The 20,811-nt window shown below is 45.5% G+C and overlaps 1 protein-coding gene across 6 annotated transcripts in view; it reads right to left on the bottom strand.

The window, feature by feature from the left end:
• The window catches only part of TC2N (tandem C2 domains, nuclear), a 62,335-nt gene that overhangs the window by 8,932 nt on the left and 32,592 nt on the right, over nucleotides 1–20,811 (bottom strand). For 2 of the 6 annotated variants that reach the window (XM_006037398.3, XM_006037397.3), the window contains exons 2-6: nucleotides 11,649–11,770; nucleotides 10,847–11,080; nucleotides 7,612–7,779; nucleotides 1,592–1,683; nucleotides 892–967 (exon numbers count right to left, since the gene is read on the bottom strand). In XM_006037398.3, coding sequence (XP_006037460.1) covers nucleotides 892–967; nucleotides 1,592–1,683; nucleotides 7,612–7,779; nucleotides 10,847–11,080; nucleotides 11,649–11,715 — 637 coding nt within the window. In that variant the 5' untranslated portion in view covers nucleotides 11,716–11,770. Of the gene's footprint in view, nucleotides 1–891; nucleotides 968–1,591; nucleotides 1,684–7,611; nucleotides 7,780–10,846; nucleotides 11,081–11,410; nucleotides 11,566–11,648; nucleotides 11,771–15,012; nucleotides 15,033–20,811 lie in introns of those variants that run through there. The other 4 variants (XM_025193847.1, XM_014526671.2, XM_025193850.1 and 1 more) reach the window with 4 other exon arrangements.

The raw sequence follows: 20,811 nt of genomic DNA, 5'->3' as shown, positions 1-20,811 counted from the left end.
CACACAGGCTCTGCCAGGGAAGGTATCAGCTCCTCCTGGCCTCATTGTTCCTCCTGCTTCGAAGGCCCCTGCTGGCCCATATCCGCTGGCCACCAGTGCACCTGTGTGCAGCTCCAGCCACCCCGTCCATGGGGCCTGGGTCGGGGATTCACCTGCCCAGTGATTTATGGTGAGAAGGCAGCAGGGCTCTGGCACAGGGTAGCAGTGGGGACACACCCACCCACCCATGCTCCGCTTTGCCAAGCGGGGGCTCCCTCCAGAGCACCTGGCACTGGGACAAGCTGCCACCGCCAGATCACTGCAGGCTCGGTACAGCATCTGTGCCCCATGGATGAGTGCATGACTGAAGTGGAACAGGGCATAGGCTACAGCCTGGGAGTGGGGGAGTAATGTGGGCTCAGCTTGCACTGGCTTGGGCCTCGCACTCCTGCTGCCCCGCCAGCCCCTTCTCACTGCCGCCACCACTCCTCCCCACCTGCTGGCCGCTCCAGCACCACGTGCTAGAGCAGACCCTGTGCTCCTGCCACCCCGCCCTGGGCCCCACCGGCCTGGGCTCCAAGCTCACACTGCCTGGCCCCCACCTGCCTCTTCTCCCTGCTACCGCTCCTCCCCATCCAGCTTCAGCACCACATGCCAGAGTGGACCCCAGGCTCCTGCCACCCCTCCCTGGGCTCCCACTCACCACTTCACTCGACGCTGCCACTGCCACTCCTCTCCACCCCCGCACTGAGTGTTATAACGAAACACGCTGAGTGCTGAGTGAAACCAGGTAGGTATTTTAAATGCGCACTATAATGAAACCGCGGTAAGTAAAACCACGTTAAGCGAGAGTTGCCTGTACATGAAATAAATTATTCCACTGCGGGTGTGAAAACAAACAGCTATTATTACCCAGACTCCTGTTACTGCCATGTGAATCCTTCATTGAAGAGGTGCTGCTAGGCACACTGGACAGTGAATCATACCTCTGGAAAAAAAAAACACTTTAGTCAGAAGTGGTCACTGCTACAGAGAGCTCAACAAGATATCACGACAAAAGACAGAATTATGACAAAAATCTGAAATTACTAAGAGTTTATTCTGGTCCACACTATCAACTCATTCCCTACTAACCTCCTGGAGCAGAATTCTTTGGTGTTGAGAATTGATGCAAGATGCAACATCTGTCAGCAGTCACCTTTTTCTCTACTGCTAGATAAGACTTGTTTTGCCCTTAGCATAAAATGGGAGCTGGTAAGAACATTATTCTTTGTTGCATCGAAGGACAATTGATCCCCTTTCATCTTCTCAATGTCCATTCTTGCATCCGGCAGGGAAATGCAATACTGGGAACTCAGTTGCTTGCACTGTTCTGATTACCAACTGACTCAAGTTTCCCAACTGATTTTAGGGACAGAAGGGGTGGGGGAGGTGGGAGGTATTGGGAAAGAACCTGAAATCAGTTAGGCTGTTGAACTTTCTTCTCTAGTTCTACCACTGAACAGCACAATGACCCCTGAAATGTTTATTCTTGAAATGTGATAGTAACATAGACAGGTACACAAAAGCAAAGAGTTTCTGGGTGTAGCCAGAGTTATCAAAAGGAGCTCACCTTAATGAATCTGTGGGGTGGACTTGTAAGATCAAGCATTGAACGACTTAAGTCTGGTGACCCGGGGACTGTGCTACTTCTTAAATCACATACTGCAGAGAGAAAAAGATCTGCTTATCTGCTTTGAACAGCAAGAGTGACATTAGCATTCTTTCTGAAGGAAAAAAAAAAAAAATCAGAGCAGGAAGTTGTTCTTAAATGCCAGATTCAAAACTACAATTTCAAAGCTAGCAAATATCCTTAAAACACTTATTTCACCTGGTCATGAGCCCATTCAAGCAGTTGAGGGCTTGAAGAAGTTCAGTCCATCTTAGATGTATTTGGACTGATACCCTGCACTGCCCTTTGAATTTTTAAACATTTTATTAAAAATTTATTGAAAATAGGTTTTGGTCAAAGAGTTGGCTTTTCATAAACTGCTTTCTGAAGAGGTCAATATTTAATTAAAACATTTTTCATTTGAAAAAAATGGCAACCGGCTTTATTTATAGCAACTCAAAACTAAATTGCCAAGAAATAGGCATACATAAGTGAAAACTTCCATGAAAAAAACAACCCCAAAAAACTTTTGCATGTTTTACTTTACCTAAGAATGCAAGAAACCATGGGGTGCTCAGGAAATTGAAATGGACTACATGCTCAGAAATCAGAGTTTTAAAATCTTCTGTGGAGGCAGTTTGATAAAATCAAAGCAGAGACAAAAGTAATAGGGGGAAAAGTTATAGGTCTAGAGATAAAGGCAGAGAGCAAGAAATCAGTAGAAACATTTCAAAATAAAATTAAGATGATGAGGTGGGAGGGAAGAGAAAAAATGAGATTACAGAAAATCATGAGATAAGAAATAACCTAAGACTAAGAGGACTCCCAGGTGTGGAGAAAGGTGATCCAGCAGAATATTTAAAGCTATTCCACTCCTTCCTACAGCTGAAAATAGAGGCAACAATAGACAGAGCACACAGAGCTCTCTACACTTTCCCCAATTCACACAAGCCAAGAGACATTTAACCATGTTTGCTCCGTTTTGGACAAAAGAAGCAGATTCTGAAAAAGATCAGAGACTCCTAATCCTACTCTGGGGGGATATAAATACAAATGTTTCAATACTTGTCACATACAACATTAAGTAAGGAAGCAACTGAGTAAAACTGCATCTTTCAGAGACATAAATATAAGATATAGATGGAGTTTTCCTTTTAAACTTATTTTTGTGCATCAAGAACATTAGGGAGATGCCAGTGCCTGTGGGCAGTCCTCGGTCACCGCCATGGTGCCCCTCCCTAGTCTCAGGAGGCACCAGTCATTCATGTGAAGAGGTGAAGGCAGTTCCAGGTAATATACATTCACCAGCCAGTAAGCAATGTCTCTAGACAGGTTGTTTTACTGTTACCATATATAAACATGAGATTGATAATACAGGTAACTTATCTGATTTCCTTTGCAAACATGTAATAATTCCAACCTCATGCAATTCCTGTGTATTACTCCAGTGTCAGTGTTTTGTTTCTACTGGCCCAAATTAAAAAATAAATAAATAAAAGTGCTCATATGCTAAACACCAAACCAAAGGTATAATTAATTTGTTTCTCTAATTTCCAGACTTTCACCTCTCTCTCCTTTTTTCTTGAAGTGTTTCTCTCCTTCTCAATGGCAGGAAGTGGTGCTGTTGGCAAAATACTTCAGCTGAGAGAGAAAAGACTTTTCTTTATAACTGACTTGGAACCAAACCCAAACCCTGTAGTGAAGAAGTTCCGCAGAACACACACCACCGAGAGGGCTCTCTATTGCACCTGAGTTGTAGCCTAGGTTTTGCTGGTTGCTGCACTTGTGTATTGCAGCTGTGTTGTTGTGTCATGGATAGGTAGCTGGTCTCAAAAAACAGTTCTTAGCAAGCTTTGTAGAGGATAGGTAGAACTATGAAGTCAATCTGGTGCAGAACAGGGAAGCCAGAGGGAAGAAAGGCTGATGACAAGGTGTAAATTAATGAACTGCACAACTGTGTTAAACTCCAGATGCAGTAATTTAACTGGAGTTCACAAGAACAAAGTGAACTCAACACCATAGCAAAGTCTACACTTTAGAAGAATGGCAGAATAGTGCAGGCAATTAGAATCAACACTCACTTATCCTTTGCCCAGCTGAGGCAAATTGTTCTAACATATTAACAGTGAGAATAAACAAAATAAATCTTAATGAGACTGACTTCATGCAACTAGTTTCAGCACCTTTTAAAAACTTTTCCCCAGTCAAAGTTCAAGAGGCTGGCTCCAATACAGAGTTGACCCATTTCTGATTCAGTATATGGAAAGGTTATTTGCCACACTGCACTAGTTTCCCGTTTGTATGGTCTTCATTTCCTTTATTTCAAAAGGAGTCCAGTACTCACAGGTCAAACGGATGCCACCTTATTTGTCAAAAAAATTAGGTGTAGTCATTTTCAGTTGAAAGTGGTAAAGGGGCAAAAAAAGGAAATAATCAGTTCTGGTTACCACGAACGGTCATGATACAGCACAAACCCTACCAGGAAAGGGGGCGGAGGGGGGGAGGGAGAAGTTTAACTCCACTTGCAGGAGGGAAGGAAAGGCAACAGCAGTACTTGGATACCTTTTAATGAGGGATCTGTGTATCTGAAAATAATCCCAAATTACCTTCCTTTCATGTAAGAAACAGAACTTTTGAGCTGCTCACAGCATCTACTACAGAAACACTGGGTTACAGAAAACATAAGGCCTTCAAATGGTTGTGATGTAAAGGAAGCAGATGAGCAGACACAAGCCCATAACCTGATTTATAAAAGGGTGAAAAGATATTTTAAAAACTAACTCCTATAGAAGTGCCTCAGTTTTTCACATGATTATTAGGAAACTGTTACACAGTTATTTATTCTCCTAATCAAAGCCAACATTTACAAATCAGTTAAAATGCACCTTAATTGTTTGAGGTTGGTATATTGATATATGATTTTAGTACAGCTCGTTCAAGTTTTTCAGATGAGAAGACTGACCAAAAAATGGCTTTTTCCAAATCTGTACATTGTTAAAAGAATATTTATTAGATTTGTAGGTGATAATGGTTTAAATAATGAAAATCCTGTTCACCTAAAGATAAATAGTTTCATAGTGCTTAGGGTCAGAAGGCACCTAAACAGATCATCAGGTCTGACCCCCTGCCCTGGGCAGGAACGAGTGAGGGGTCAGAACACCCCAGCCAAATCTCTGTCCAGCCTCCTCTTGAAGACCCCCAAGGTAGGAGAGAGCACCACCTCACTTGGGAGCCCATTCCAGAGCCTGGCAGCCCTAACTGTAAAGTAATGTCTCCTGATGTCCAGCTTGAACCTTCTCTCTAACAATTTGTGGCCGTTATTCCTAGTAACCCCAGGTGGTGCCCAGAGGAACAGAGCCTCCCCCAGTTCCCGCTGGCCCCCCCGGTGAGTTTGTAAACAGCCACCAGATCCCCTCTCAGCCTTCTCTTGTGGAGGCTCAACAGATTCAGGCCCTTCAGCCTCTCTTCGTAGGGCCTGACCCGCTGCCCCTTGACCATGCGAGTGGCTCTCCTCTAGACTCTCTCAATACTAGCCACATCCCTCCTGAAGTGCAGTGCTCAGAACTGGATGCAGTACTCCAACTGCGGCCTGACCAGTGCTGCATAGAGGGGGAGCATCACCTCCTTGGACCTGCTTGTGATGCATCTGTGGATGCACGACAAGGTGCAGCTAGTTTTACTGACCGCTTCCTCGCATTGGCGGCTCATGTTTATCCTGGAGTCAACAATGATTCCAAGATCCCTTTATGCCTCTGTGTTGACAAGAAGGGTATTCCCCAGCCTATAGGTGTGTTGCTGGTTCCTTCTCCCTAGATGCAGTACCCTGTACTTGTCCGCATTGAATTCCATCCTATTCTCATCCACCCACCTCTGTAACCTGTCTAGATCTAGCTGGATTCTGTCCCTCCCCTCCAGCATGCCCATGTTGCCCCACATCTTGGTGTCGTCAGCAAATTTGGACAGCATGCTTTCCACTCCCACATCCAGATTGCAGATAAAGATGTTGAGCAGCACAGGCCCCAGGACTGAGCCCTGGGGGACTCCACTGCCCATATCCCTCCAGGCTGAAAATGACCCAACCACCACCACCTTCTGCGTGCAACCATCTAGCCAATTTGCCACCCATCTGACTGTGTGGACATGAATGCTGCAGTCACCTAGTTTTTCTGAGAGAACGTGGTAGGAAACGGTGTCAAAGGCCAAACAGTGTCAAAATAAGCAAACAACATCAATTAATCCATTTTTGCCAATCCCACTGTCTAGTTTGAACTCTGTGAAATGAAATCTTTGAAGTTTTAAATGAAATCCTCCCCTTAAGTAGTTTTAAAACAAAATCTAGTTTAACTCAACACTTATACTAGGTTACCCTCAAGAGTTTGAAAAATCAACTTATTGCAAAATATAAACAACCCAAAATACACAGGAAGAAAATGTGAAAGTGGAAAAAACCTGGCAAAGGAAAAGCCTAAGGGAAGGTTATACGATTATGACTTAAGCGTTCTAATGAACAGTACTGGCTTCCAGACTTAAGTGTCTGAAATGTTTTCTTAAAAAGGTCCAAAATTTAGAGAGACTGAGCTTAGAGAGATGTTCAAGACAGTTGTATAAACCTCTTGTGGCTGCAGCAACTGCTAGTATAGTCAAGTGAAAGCATTCATGCACTACTCACTGTCTTTAAAAAAGAACAAAATAGTGCATTAATGTATTTGGCTTTTCATTCCCTCTCTTAGTGATTATGTTTTAATAGTGTGGGGTTGTGGGGGTTTTTTGGATTTTTTGGTTTGTTTTTTTTAAGAGAACAGGCCCTTAATTTCTGTGATTCTGTGACACTGACTTTTTATGGCTGCAAATAGATGAGACACAAAATTATGTTTATTTTTTAATGTATGTTGGTATTGCTATTGCCAGCTCATGACTCAATGAGGCAGGCACATTTCTCAAGAGTGCAGGAATTTTCTGAGCTGATTTTCAAAAAACAAACAAATAATATGGAATGAATATCCTTAACTTTCATTTTCAACAAAAGAGCAGCTTTGAAAAGAATACACAAATGAATTAGTTGTTCAGTTTATGCACTGTTCATCACACTGGGCACTCATTCCATCTGTCAGTACTCAATAAATGCAAAACACAGAATTCTTAATCTCTGCAGCCAGACTGTCACTATTTGCAGTTATTAAAAGATCCATATCCATACTATGATCTAATGAAAAACTGGGATATTTTTTGGAGACTCAAAAGAAGCTTCCAGGATATGATAGGAAGAAATTGGCATATATGGTCACTTTACATCATCCCCACTTCGCACTTGTTTTTTTCCCCTCTGTCCTCTGAGCATGTTTTTGATGCCTGCTCCTCTTCTGTCCCTCCCTGCACTCACTACCCTGGACATTCTCCCCATCTTCCTCATTTCTCCCTTCCCCAAGTACTCCATCTCCAATGGCACAGTTCAAGTCGCTCAGGATTAATTAGCTCTCTTTCCCAGTTATTGCTGAGAAACACTTTGCTTTGTGTCCAGCTCTTTTGAAATGCATGCAGTTTCTTGTGTGCCACAAATAGGCAGGGAGCAAGTAGAGTAACTTGAAACTCTGAGAAGCCAACTGCAGCTGCCTCTTCACAGCACACCAGCAAGTGCTCTATGATTCACAGACCATAGGCTGAGAACTACTTTAGGAAGACATAGCTTCTGTATTCCCAAATGCTTTCTCTCTTCTACTTTAAAATCTTCTGGGCAGACAGAGGTAGTTAGCTGCCTTAGTCTGAAATCAGGCAGAAAGCAGAGCAGGGTAGTATCTTAAAGACCAACTGGATCAGAGGGAGATGAGCTTTTGTAGTCTAAAGTTTACTGCATGGCATTTGAGGAAGTAGGCTGTTGCCTATAAAATATTATGCCTCTTTAATTCAGTTAGTCTTTAAGGTGCTAGCTATCCTTCCCTGCCTTCTGGGTAGATATGAGAGAGAAGGGGTTAATATCTTCTTACCTGATCCGTATAATCTCCCGTTATCTGATTTTTCTGGGAAGCGCCTAGTTGGATCTGGTGAAGTGTGCTGTTGCATATAGAATGGATTGTAGACTTCATAGTGGGCTCCTTGTTGGTACATACTGGATAGTTCTGCTTTTCGGTCACCAAAAGAAGCTCTAGCATATCCTGCAGAACATAGCAGACAGCAAATGTAAGAGCTCTAACAAATGCACAAGTTGCCAGGGCTCATGAAGCAGGCAACATCCTCTTAAGGGCAAAGGACACAGTCTTTTATTATATCTGCTTAGAAGAAAACAAAAACAAAACAAAAAACCTTTATGCTAGATTTCAGAATGGTGCTGGGAACAACTGGACTGAAAATGAAACTCTAAGCTGAAAAGGCATGTACGCTCTCTCAGAGTCCCTTAATAAATACCCAAGTATTTAAAGTACAAAGTATCAAAGACTGAGACCAAGACCAGGATTCACAGGAAGCTGTGACCTCACTTTGGCTCTAACCCATGGGGGTCTATACAGTACTTGGCTAAGTGGCTCCAGAACCTCCAGGAGGGTTTTGCAGAAGATAACACATTAAAATGCAAATATAGTATACTCTTTAATTAATTTCCATAAGAGGCCTGTCAGCAGGGGGTCAAAATGACTTGTGAAGATCGTTCAAGTTGTTGGCTAAGTTAGGAATAGACCACAGAATGACTGATTGCCAGCCTCTTACTGAGTGCATTACAGCACAGCCACCCTATTTCTTTTTCTTTTTATATCTAATGAGTTCAGACAATGTATTTGTCTTGTCTTAGGCTACAGTTCAGACAATGTACTTGTACTTGTCTACAAACTTGTCTAGGTCTTGGTCTACAGAACAATAATACAGGTTGATGTCTTTCATTCAGGGAGAGGTGCAACAAGCCACACCCAACAGTCTAGGTCAGTGGACAAAGGACTCAACTTGGAATCAGGAGACCTGAGCTGTAGTCCCAGCTCTTCCCCTGGCCTACCAGATAACCTTCAGCTAGTTATTTCACCGTCCTTGGCCTCAGTTTCCCCATGTGGAATACAACAATATTGATACTTCTTGTATAAAGCAGCAAGGTTTTTTTGGTGATATCTTTTATTGGACCAATGGCACAGTTGGAAAAAATGTTAGACCATATTGCCATCTTCTGATGGAAAGCATTAGATAAAAGTTAGGTCATATTACCACCATATTATCCATTCACCTAGATGCAGTCAAATAAATAAAACAGGAATAACCAAAACAAATAATCTATAACAGATGAATAAGCAGAAGCCTGAAATGAGAAGCACTAACATGAGAAGTGTAAATTAGGCCTGAGTGCAGTGCATTTCAGTGCCTTAAAGCAGGGGTTTGCAACACATGGCTCAGAGGACAGATCCAGCCTGTGGACGCAGTGGGCTTTGCATGTGCCCATGCCAGGATTGAGCACAAGGAGTTCTGCCTGTGTTGCCATTGCTTCTTCCTGCCCCCACCTATACTTTCCCCAAGGATGCAGTGTGCATGTCACAGCTGGGAGGTGGGGGAAGGGGTCAAGGAGAGATGGCAACATGAATCAGCTGCCTGGCTCTGGCGCAGCTACCCATTTGCTGGAAGCTGCTCTTGTGCTCCAGCTGGGCAGCAGCAGGTGGTGCAGGCACAGCTCCCAACTGTTTAGCCTGGTGTGAATGCAGAAACTGCCCCCACCCCACTGCTGATGCACTGCTGAAGTTGACTGGAGCCACGCTGTTCCAGCTCATGGCTTGAAAAAGGTTGGCCCCTGCTTTAGAGGATGGCTTCATGATAATTGGCATGTGACAAGAGAAGCAGATACTTTTGCTAGATAAGCTTCTTATGCAAGAACACGAAATACAAACTACAGTGATGTTTGCAAAGAAAATATGCCTGAATGAACCAGTAATTCTTTTCAGTAAAGATGCCAGGAGCAATACTGAGAGCAGATCCTGTTTAAAGAAAAGGAAAGCATGAACACAGACATGCAGAAAATAGGGCTAAATTAAAGGTGGAATTTGGGCTTTTACGGAGATTTACCAATGACCTGAAAAACAAATACCTGAAAACTGTTCCTTTAACGGTACAGGTGCTTCAGCTGATATTACATTACAGTGAGGAAGGCATAGGGCACATTTCTCTGTATTCAGTAAATCTTCTTAAAAAGTAAACTTTGCATTGTTGAACACAAACAACAGCTTAAAAGCAGTTTCTCTTTCCTAAGTATAAAGTGTACATTTTTCTGCTTTCCAAAATTCTGAAAGCCACAGGTGCTTATTTGCCATAAGAACCATACTCCAGATTAAATCGAATGTTTACTTGGGAAGCATAGTTATGAAGAAGTAGAAATCTAATCTAACACAGCTATGACCAAGTCCTCCAGAAATCAATGTTGCAAGAATCTTAATGAATAAGGGATCTAATTCATATACTCTTTGTTAAAAAACTGCAGAACAGGAAAGAGAAAACTGTCAATCAAAGATACCAATCTGGTTCCATCACTGTCTATTCACAATCCCTAATGTATTTATCTTCATACCACCCCTATGAAGGAGGGCAGTGTTACTGTTCCCATTTTAAAGAAGAGGAATGGAGGCACAGAGAGACAGGTAGTTTGTTTTCCATCAAGCTTCTTCTGTAACTGAGAGTGACTTTAGACTTGGGAGCTTTGTGATGTGATGTTGTCTTTGTACATTTCTGTTTGTGGAAGCTCAGTTGGTTTCATTCTCTCTAAACCTCTTTTGCATAGCAAGTGAGCAGTGACTGAAGAACAGGCGGGGGTCTAGGTCACTGAACACATTCTAGGACTTGAAATTTCCCCCAAATATTTAGAGAAGGAACATTCCCCAATTTTGGCTTCCTGCATATGTGAATATATAGCAGTGATTGGACAGCAGTTTCTGGGACCAATATATGGGCCACCCCATTAACTAGCCCCTCATTTTTAACTGCTTGATTTTTTTAAAAAATGGAGGGGGAAAAGTCCAAAACAAAATATCCACCATTTGTTATATTGCCAGAATAAACACCAGAAGCTGAGATTATCTACCCTCATATTTTAATTAGGTGGTAAAGTTGGGAATGTCACAAGCAAACATGCTTCTGTAGAGACATTCAATTTATATGGTTTGGGCTTAGTTAATATGACCTAGTGAATGTGTATAATGAAAGACCCTCATGTTTATTCAGCACTTTGTTTTGGTATTTCAGAATAATTAATTTTTAGCTTACCTTCAATTCCCCCAATATGTGATGAACTCCCCAGGCTCTTGGGTTGTATATAAGCTAGTTTAAAAGGCGGGACCACAAAAGGGACCTCTCTGCCATCTGATGGCATTTTGGAAAGGAGATAATCCTCTGAACACCCAACTTGCCGCCTCACCGACACAGAAGACAATGGAGGTTTCTCCACAATGCTTGGCCTGCTTGTGGTTGCTGCTTCAGATTCCTTCTCCATGGAAACTGCTAAAAAAAAGTAACAAGTACATTCAGTTTTCAACAATAGCCCTAACAGATCTTTTGTGTTTATAAGACTGTGGTTTAAATAGGTTTTTCTTCCCACCATTGTACTTAGAACCAGCCCTTGGAAATTTACTGGTTCTGAATGCATTTGTATTAGTTCAAAATGTTCATTGCTCAGATGTTTGGCTAACAATTACCTTGTTTTCAGGTCAATTCTAGCAAAATATTACCACATGCTCCATCATGCAAACAGTCATTACTGCACCATACCAACTGAAAGGTGCAACTACAAGTCCAGAGTGTAAAGCCATGGATTTGAGGGCTTACACACACCTTTTGGTGCAAAAGAGTTTCCTCATCCCTCTTCCAGAACACACCAAATATAACAAAGCTATTTTCCAACAGATTACTAATGCTGTTCAGTATGAGTTTAATCTTCAAATGAGGGAATAGTAAGAAGTGTAGATACTGTAAAAAGTCAAGTTCATCTGTAAGAAATGGATGACATAGCATTTTATTAATAGGACAACTTCTCATTAATAAACTATTAATATCAGAAGACTAAACTCACAATCATTTTTTTCCTTTTCCATGTAGAAACATCTTTTGCAGCAGTTTTTTATGAATTCTTTTGCCATTGCTTCTAATATTGCAATGTAGAAGCAACACAATGAAGGGTCCAAGAAATCAGCCCTGAAAAAAAAGCACACAAAACAAACCAAAAATGACATAGGGCAGTGGAAATTAAAATGTAACGCCATTATTTTAAGCATGTGGCCATGTGTTAGACTCAGTTTTAAAGTCAATGAGATTATGATAGGCCTCCACAGTGTCAAGATCAGACCACTTTGATTTACTGTACTGAAAGCACATGCATGTAAAAAAAAATATATTATTATTACTGGTGTTTCTTTCTATGGGAGACATTAAACAGATGCTTAATAAAAGACATAAAACAGAACTCTCCATTTCAAGGGTAAAAATGGTCTCATTCATATAAATCCTGGACGCTAGAGTTTATCTGCATTAATTTTATTTTGATCAGATTTTCCCAAGCCAGTTATAAGATTCGTACCTTTGAACTCAGTTTTTTGTGACAATTTTAGAGAATAAGGGGACAGACGCATGACCTTGCATTACTAACTATAAAATTCTCTCTTGTACATTTTTAATTATAACTGTGCATTGTACTAAAATTAAGTTCTCTTATAGAACTACTTTCTCATAGTTGTTTATACACAAAATGGTATAATATATTCCAGGTATGACTGTGCACCTTAGACACTAGCAAATGAAGTAATAAACCAGGAAAGCAAGCCTCTAAACAGCTGGTTAACATTAAAAATACTTTATGACAGTACTAACTGCTACTAACTGCAGACTAAGTATTAACTATTTAAATGTTTTTATTCACATGCTTTCGATCTCTTTTAGAGGGATTTAAATAGTAGGGGTGTGCGAAGCGGCCCCTATTCGATTCTGATTCAGCCCAAATCAGGGACAGTGATTCGATTTGTTAATTCGGATCACTGTCCTCAATTCGATTCAGCCGAATCTGAATCTGAAGATGTAATGCTGATTCAGAAAATCAGTGATTCGGACACAGACACAGCTTTAAAAGTCTTTTCTACATACTTCGAGGTACCAGCGCGGCTTGTGAACACTGCGATGCTGGGGCGCATGGAGAGTCCCACGGGGGGAGGGCGGCCCTCTACATGATTGGTGGCGAACCCAGAAATGGACTAGAAGTACTTCTGGTCCACTTCCGGGTCCGCCGGGGAGCGCTCTGGGGAGCTACCCCACACCCCCTCGGCTCCAAGATTGGCCATGGGGGGACCCCGAGTGCCCCCCCCCCCAGATCCAGGAGGCACCAGTCGCTGAGCCAGGGAGGTGAGGGAGGACTCCCCGTGTGCTCCCCGGCAGACCCAGAAGTGGACCAGAAGTGCTTCTGGTACACTTCTGGGTTTGCTCCCAAGCAAGCTGGGAAGCCCCCTGCGCTCCTGTGGGATGCTCCATCCACCCCAGCATCGCAGTGTTCACGAGCCCCTGCTACCTAGAGGTATGTAGAAAAAACTTTTAAAGCTGTGTCTATGTCCAAATCTCCAAATCTTTCTGAATCAATTTGGAGGGCTCCAATTCAATTTGGAGAGATTAAAGGGTCCTCTGATTCGATTCGGATTCGGAGATAGGGACAACAAATTGGGCTGAATCTCCACCGAATTGAATCAGGGACTGGAGCTTTGCACAGCCCTATTAAACAGCTACATGACTTCCCATCCCAAATTCTAGTTATTTACACGCACCGAAAACAAGCACAGTTCCTTGCAGGATACAATGAAGACACAATCTCCATCTTCTGAAGCTTACAAGAGAAGACCAAACCAAACACAAACAACCAGAAGAGATGAGAAAGTAAAAAATAGGAGGGGTGGGGACAGGAGAAGGAAAGACTACAGCTATATCAAAACAGTAGGCCTGTGCGAAGTGGCTAGTATTTGCTTTGGATTCAGCCGATTCGGGGCACAGTGATTTGATTTGGCAATTTGAATCACTGTCCTGAATCAATTAGGCCAAATATGATTTGGAGGCTTGGCTGCTGCTGAATCTCCGAATCATGCAGACCCATCCCCTGCCCACTCTCCCAGCCCCAGCAACAGCTGCCCTGCCCAGCCCACCTCCTGGCACTTCAGGGGTGGCAATCCCTGCTGCCCCCCAATGTCCCATGCTGTGTGGGGTCCTGCATGAGCCCCCCAACCCTCCCCACTGTTCCAGTCCCCCCATGGCTGCCCTACCTGCCCCAGCTCTGGCCCTTTAAGGAAAAAAAAAAAAGAAAAAAACCACAAACTCACCATTCCTGTCCAGTGGGGGACAATCCCCGCTGCCCCGTGCCACGTGGGGGACTCTGCATGAGTCCCCTGAAGCCCCGAGGCCACTGCAGGAGCGGCGAATCCCAGGGTTTTTCTTGGGTTTTTTTTTCCTTAAAGGGCCAGGGGGGCGCGTGGCGCCCACCTAGGGGAGGGGGGCTGGGGGAGCATGGGGGTTTGAGGGGCTTGTGCAGAGCCCCCCATGCAGCATGGGGCAGTGGGGGAGAAGTGGGGATTGCCCCTCCACCCAGCAGCACCCGGTGAGAGTTGGGGCTTTTTTTTAAAGCACTGGGAGCTGGGATGGGTGGGGCAGCAGTTGGAGCTGGCAGGGTTCCCCCCAGTGACCTCCCTCCTCCTCCAACCCCCCCCTCCCCTGCCCCCTACTTACCAGCTTCCAGTCAGGCTTCAGCTCCCTGCTGCAGCCAGCAGGGACTGTCCAAGTCATTGAAGCTCTCCGAATCTTTTCCAAAGATTTGGAGAGCTTCGAATTGATTCAGACCTTTTAACTGGTTCCCTGATTCAATTCTGATTTGGAGATTCGGCCACCGAATCAGGCCAAATCTCCTCCGAATCGAATCACCACCCGAAGCTACGCACAGACCTACAAAAACAGGTGTATGGTTGCTTGGTTATCTTAATCACAGGAGATTGTGCTGAAAGTTTTCAGGCTCTATTATAAAGGCTATTCCCAACTGTGCTTTGAATGGTTTGATCCTTTACTGTACACAAAAAAAAAAGCGTACACGTAGTTAACAGAATTAAAAGTTTAGCATGAAAGCATTAACCAACTAGTTTTGTTTTATTAGAAGCCAAAAATAGTTCAATAAATGACAACTGGAGACATTCCAACCTAGATGAAGTGTGCAGAGATTAGAAAACACATGCAGACCTTTTGCCATGAGACTTTTCTTTCAACTCTTACAAGTGGGGAATAAGTATCAATAGGTATATAATTACACAAATAATGAATAACTGCAGCATATATCCTACAGCTAGTCCTCCTCTCTTTGAAATTATATAGTTTCAATGCAATGCAATAAGCACAGCTAAACACCATAAATTACTGATTACCAGAGATCTGGGTTTTCCATTTCCCATGGAAAAACATGGATTTTTCCCTTCAGTGCAGGAAAACGCAGGTGTCCTCCTTTGCAAACAGCTCTCTGCAGGCTGGATGAGTTCCAGCCTGCAAGAACTACTTGCAGAAGGGCAGGAAACGCTAAGCCCTGTCCCTGGGCAGGGCCTGAGAAGGCTGGCTTACACTCACTTTCCCTCCTGCAGCCTTTGGGCTAAGTAGAGCTTTTGGGGGCTGGACCCTGGGGGTGAGGGGCAGCTGGGGGGAGGCCCTGTGGGTTGGATGAGGATCATGCTGCCAGGGGAGCCAGGGCCTGCGGGGAGAGCTAGGAGGGCAGGTGGGGGGCAGGGCAGGGGTGTGTGGGTGGCAAACATCCCGTCTTGCACTGCAGGCCAAGGTCAAGGTGGGTGTGGGCTGCCTCATCCCACTGTGACTCATCCTAGTTGGGCTGGGGGCGCTGCTCAGTTGGGGCACCAGTAGCAGCAGTTCAGTGCAGGAAGGAAGGAACACGTGCTGCATCCCTGCCCCCAGGCCAGGTGACCTTGGGGCAGGGTTGGGAGCTGGGGCTGAGGGCACTGCCCAGCTGGGGCAGTGCCTGGAGCTGGAGCACTGGGGGCTATCATTGCCCAACTGCACTACATCCCACTGGCCTGTGGTTGCTGGCAGCTCTGCTAGGGCTAGCACTGGAGGAGGTAGCTGGTGGTGTACTGAGCAGCAGGGTCCAGGAAGTGGAGGAAAGGAGTGGCACGGCTAGCTCGCATGCTGTCCCACCTAGCCCAGGGCCTTACCAGCCTTGCTGGATTTCTGATCCCAGAAACCACTCAGGGGGGTTGCAATGGGCCAGGGTAGAGGTCACAGCAGGGTCAGCGTGTGTGTGAATGTGAGCGAGAGAGAGAGAGATGATGGGAGAGAGGGGGTACTCTGGATAGAAGTGGCCTTCAGAGCTGATCCTGGAGCCCTCCCCCCACCCTGGCTCACTAAAGCAGCTGTGTAGGGGGAGGCTGGCGTGGAAGGCAAGGGGCTTGCCCAGCCACAGGCGTTTCTGGCCCAATCCCTGAGCCCCAGTCAGTGGTTTTCCAGGAAGGGCATGGGGACCTCTGCGGCCCAGACAGGTGTGGGAAGCACAACAGCAGAGGCTGGTACTGCTCAGAGCCACAAAGCAACAGGCAGGACAGCCTCAGCTGGATCCATGGCCTGGTGCAGGGGGGAGCTGCTGCCTGGAGGGAGCAAGTGGGCCGCAGGCAGGGACTGCGAGTCAGGAGTGAGGGGCACTGGCAGGGCTGGGCAGCTGTGGGTTGGGAGGAAGGGACACCAGCATGGGCACTGGCATATCAGTGCTGCTCACTGCCACAAAGCAGCTGTAGGAACAGCTGCAGCAGGACCTATGTCCTGGTGAGCAAAGGGGCAGGGAAAGCTCCGATTTTCCATGATAAAAAAACCAAAATCAAACGCCAAAATATACAGGTATTTAGACTATACTTTATTATAATGATTGAGGCATGGGTAGGCTTCCAAATTGCTTTAAAATTGTAAATATGTCAAAAAACCATTGTGTTCATCTGATACCTTTACAGTATATATAGTGCCCTTTCATTTTAATCACAGAAAAACACAGATTTCTGAGTTTTTAATCAGAGAATGTTGGATTTTTTCTTCTTTTTACTAGAGAATTTTGGATTTTTAAGCAGAGAAAAATAGGATCCCTGCTGATTACCTAGAAATCTGAACATTGGAAAATGGCTTTACTGAAAGTGAGCAAACTGAAGAACATTTCTCTGTACTGGAAAAGCATGATCTGGTCTTTAACTTTCAAAGGATATTTAGGCAGGGCCCTCTCTTAATATCCTATTGAAGAAAGATACCTTTCATTGTCTACAGTAGCTACCATTTCCTCAATATTCATGAAAGTCTCAGAAATACTTATAAGCCTACTTCACTGTGTGGTATTTGCACCCACAACCCTCAGAAAACTGAGCACGAACAGGGAACTACCTACAATACTTTTTCTGTATATCAAAACAAAGAGATATACAATAAATCCTTAACTCCTTACCCAGTTGACTAAGGAAACTGACATGTAGCATTATACTGTGAACCAAATCTGTTGACTGTTCGTATTTCATCTGGAACACAACCCCTTGGCTAAGCACTGTAGAGATAGAAATTTGCATTAAAGTTCCCATTCAGTGATTTTCTTTCCAGCTGTTACCAGTTAGCAGCTGGAGTTAATATGTTTTACTCTTGTTCACCACGATCAAATTAGGTTTGTAACAGCTGCCTAGTTTACTCTAAAGTCTGCAACAATGGTATTTAAGATTTGGCCAAGTTTGCTCAGGCCTAACAGTCTTTATCTCAAAATGATCAGTTTGAATTAAGTTACCACTTTTGTTTGGAGATAAGCAGGAAAAAACAAAAACAAGCTAGTTTTCCAAAAACAGTTCAATACACAGAACTAACTCCTATCCCTAGAGTTACTTAGCATTACTTGCATGCCTAGTGACAAAACACCTCCGTTTCACTGCTACACTGAGTCTCTTGCTAGGACAGAAGAGCTGCAGAGTACTTAACTGTAGAAACAATATTTCTGTGTCCTAATTCGTTTGGTTATTATTCTTGTTGTTGTTGTTTTGAATAAGCCAGCTCATGCACTAACAAAAAGGTTAAGTTGTTGTTTTGAATAAGCCAGCTCATGCACTGCCAAAAAGGTTAACCCCCCCCCCCGCAATATTACTGTTTGGACAAAGAACTGCCATTTTCATTAATCAGTGTTGGATCATCTACACAATTCCATACGGTGGGTGTGTACAAGAGTAATTAGTCACCTATTATAGAGAAATAAGCAGGTTATGATAATGGTATTTACACATTAGTGTTTCACATACTAATGGCAAACTGCTAAGTGTACAGACATAAACTTCAGGTTCTAATTCTGAGCCTCTAAGTGAGACTTTCAGAAAAATGATCTGAGAAAAAGCTATAGTGCTAAAGAACACAAGATTCCAAAACAGATTGCCTTTGGCTTGTACGTCTCTGCTATAGCTAGGTTACAGAACAATGCCAGCTATTTGCCAAGGGACTGGGAATCTAAAATCTGGTCCTGACTAGTACTGCTTAGTGCATCTGACTTTGTTCATGGTGCAACACAACAGATGCCTTTAAACTACCTGTTTAAAGTTATTTTGTTGTTCACGATTAACTTGCATATGACCAAATGCATGACTCTCAAATACAAACATGTTAACTAGGACTGTGCAAAACTTCGGTAGCTGTTTTGTTTCAGAGGCATTTCAGCACCCAAAACACCATATCCGAATTGAAGGAAGGCTCCGAAACATCTCTGAAACGAAATGGAACCATTTGAAACGTTTCAGACGTTTTGGAGGTGGGCTTGCAGGGAAACAGAAACTCAGAAGAGGGAGGGGGAAGGGCGGGGGAAGGAATGCATTGCTATTCACATCTGTAGCTAGCCAGTGTCTGTGATCTGTCCCTGAGGTCCCTTCCAATCCCAGTACTCTGGGGGAGGGACAGAGAAAGAACATATAAGGCTGTTTGTTAACTGCTCTGCCTTTTGTGAGATCTGTCTTGCAGCACGAGCAGCAGAGCACAGCATCTGAAGGGTCCAGGCTGGTAGCAGTAGGTAGTCTGTTGCTACCAAGTTGTAGCCAGCCATTAGCCAATGGCTTACCCCCCACTTACCCTTGCCTACCATCCCTATTGTTAATCCCTTTCAAATATTTCTTCCCCCAAAATCCTGTTATTTATTCTTGTTATTTTTTTTCCACCCCAAACAAAAAGAAAGCTGTGCTTTGCCTGACAGTGTTTCATCGCTGTGCAGGAAAGCACTACACATATACACACACAGATAACACATTTTCCAGCACACTAAACATGAAGCCTGCTAGAAAGGCAGGTGCCCAGTCTTCTGGCAGGGTGGGCCGAAGGGCCAGAGGGAGAGCTGAAAGTTCCTCCCTTCCCCACTGCAAACATAGACACACCCTCTTCCCTAGCAGCCATGAGGCTTCTGCTGCTAGTGGGAGCAAGGAAGTGGGAGCAGTGTCTGCACCTGCCTCATCTCCACTGACACCACCAATAATAGTAACCCCCAGCACTACCAGCATAACAAGCACCAGCATGACAGTCTCCTCCACCCCAATTTCAGCTCCCAGTCTGAGCCTTTCAGTACCAGAGGAGAAGCTGGATCTGGAAGCAGCGGAGCTGACTGCCATAGCCAGAGAAGTTCTGGAGAAGAAGGGGGAAGCCGAGTTTGTGCTCCACACCCTTCGAAGTTCCCCTAGAGCAGGGGTGGGCAAAATACGGCCCGCGAGGCCATTTTATCCAGCCCACGGGGCCCCTAAAAAATTTAGAAAATGAATATTTATATGTCTTTGGTTCCTGTAAAAAATGGAACCCCGTGTCCTGAGCAGGCAGAGCCAGCCCCATGTGGGCTGCAAGTGGCTGCAGCAGGGAGCGCTGGGCACGGGGCGGGGCCGCTTTTCCTGCGCTCAGCACCAGTTTGTAACCCACCCCTGCTGCCTGCCTGGGCCCCGCACCGGCTCCGGGCTCACCCATTGGGGCTGCGCACGGTGGCAGCAGCTGTGACCCCTCCTGCTTGCCGCGCCGGGCAGTGTTCGCTGCTGCTGCCCACCTGGAGCTTATGCGCTGGGCAGCACAGAGGCAGTGGTGGCAAACGCTGCCCGGCACGGCAAGTGGTGGGGGGCCACAGCTGCTCCTGCCATGGAGCAGACCTGATGGGTGAACCCGGAGCAGGCACAGGGCCCAGGCTGGCAGCAGGGCTAGGTTACAAACTGGGGCTGAACGTAGGAAAAGCGGCCTCTTGCCTGCCCGATAGCCCACACCCCACGCTGCAGCCGTTCGCAGCCTGTGTGGGGCTGCCTGTGCCTGCTCAGGACAGCCCCATGCAGGCTGTGAGTGGCTGCAGCAGGGAGCGCCGGCCACGGGGTGGGGGAGGGGCCGTTTTTCCTGCACTCAGCGCCAGCTCATTCCCTGCCGGGAAGCAGGGGGTCAGGGCTGCATGCTGCCCCCTGCCTGTACCGTGGGGCTGGGAGGCACTGGGAGTGAGCAGGTGTGCGTGACCCACACTGGTGTCCCAGGGCCAGTGTCGGCAGGGCCCACAGCAGGGCAGCAGGAGTACAGGGTCCTGGCCAGCAGGGGCTCTATGGAGCCGGGCCAGCTCCCCCCCTCCCCCCACTGGTGTAGCCCAGCCCAGCTCCACAGACCCCTGCCAGCCTGCACCCCACTCTGGGTCCCACTGGTGCTGGCCCTGAGACATTGGTTCCAAGACATTGGGACATTGGTCCCAAGATGGTGACCAGGGGGCGAGGCACCTGTCAAGGGGTGGGACTATCCATACAGCACTCGACAGCTTGCCAAAACTGGGTAAGCAGCCCTCCATCCGAAATAATTGCCCACCCCTGCCCTAGAGCTAGATCTCCTTCTCCAAAAGGCATTGTGGAGGAGGTTGTGGGGGCAGATGGCTCAGCTTGCCCTGTCATTGTGCCTTTGCCTGCTGAGGAGGGGGATACAGCAGGATCCCCACCTGCACCCCAGAAGCGAGGGGGTAGCATAGTGTGGGATCATTTTGAGGTGGCAGATGATCCCACATATGCTATCTGCTTGCACTGCTTATGTAAGACCGACCGAGGCAAGGAAGTGAAACACTTCAGTGCCACAGTGCCAACTGCAGCTACCGCCCCTACTCTCCCCAAGACAAAATGTAAGGTGTTTGTTGTGGGAGACTCCCTCCTGAGGGGGACTGAGGGGCCAATCTGCCACCC

This window comes from Alligator sinensis, unplaced genomic scaffold (assembly GCF_000455745.1).
Source record: "Alligator sinensis unplaced genomic scaffold, ASM45574v1 scaffold645_2, whole genome shotgun sequence".
Taxonomy (NCBI): Eukaryota; Metazoa; Chordata; order Crocodylia; family Alligatoridae; genus Alligator; species Alligator sinensis.
The sequence above is the reverse complement of the archived record's forward strand: the minus strand, read 5'-3'. Positions and strand labels throughout refer to the sequence as shown.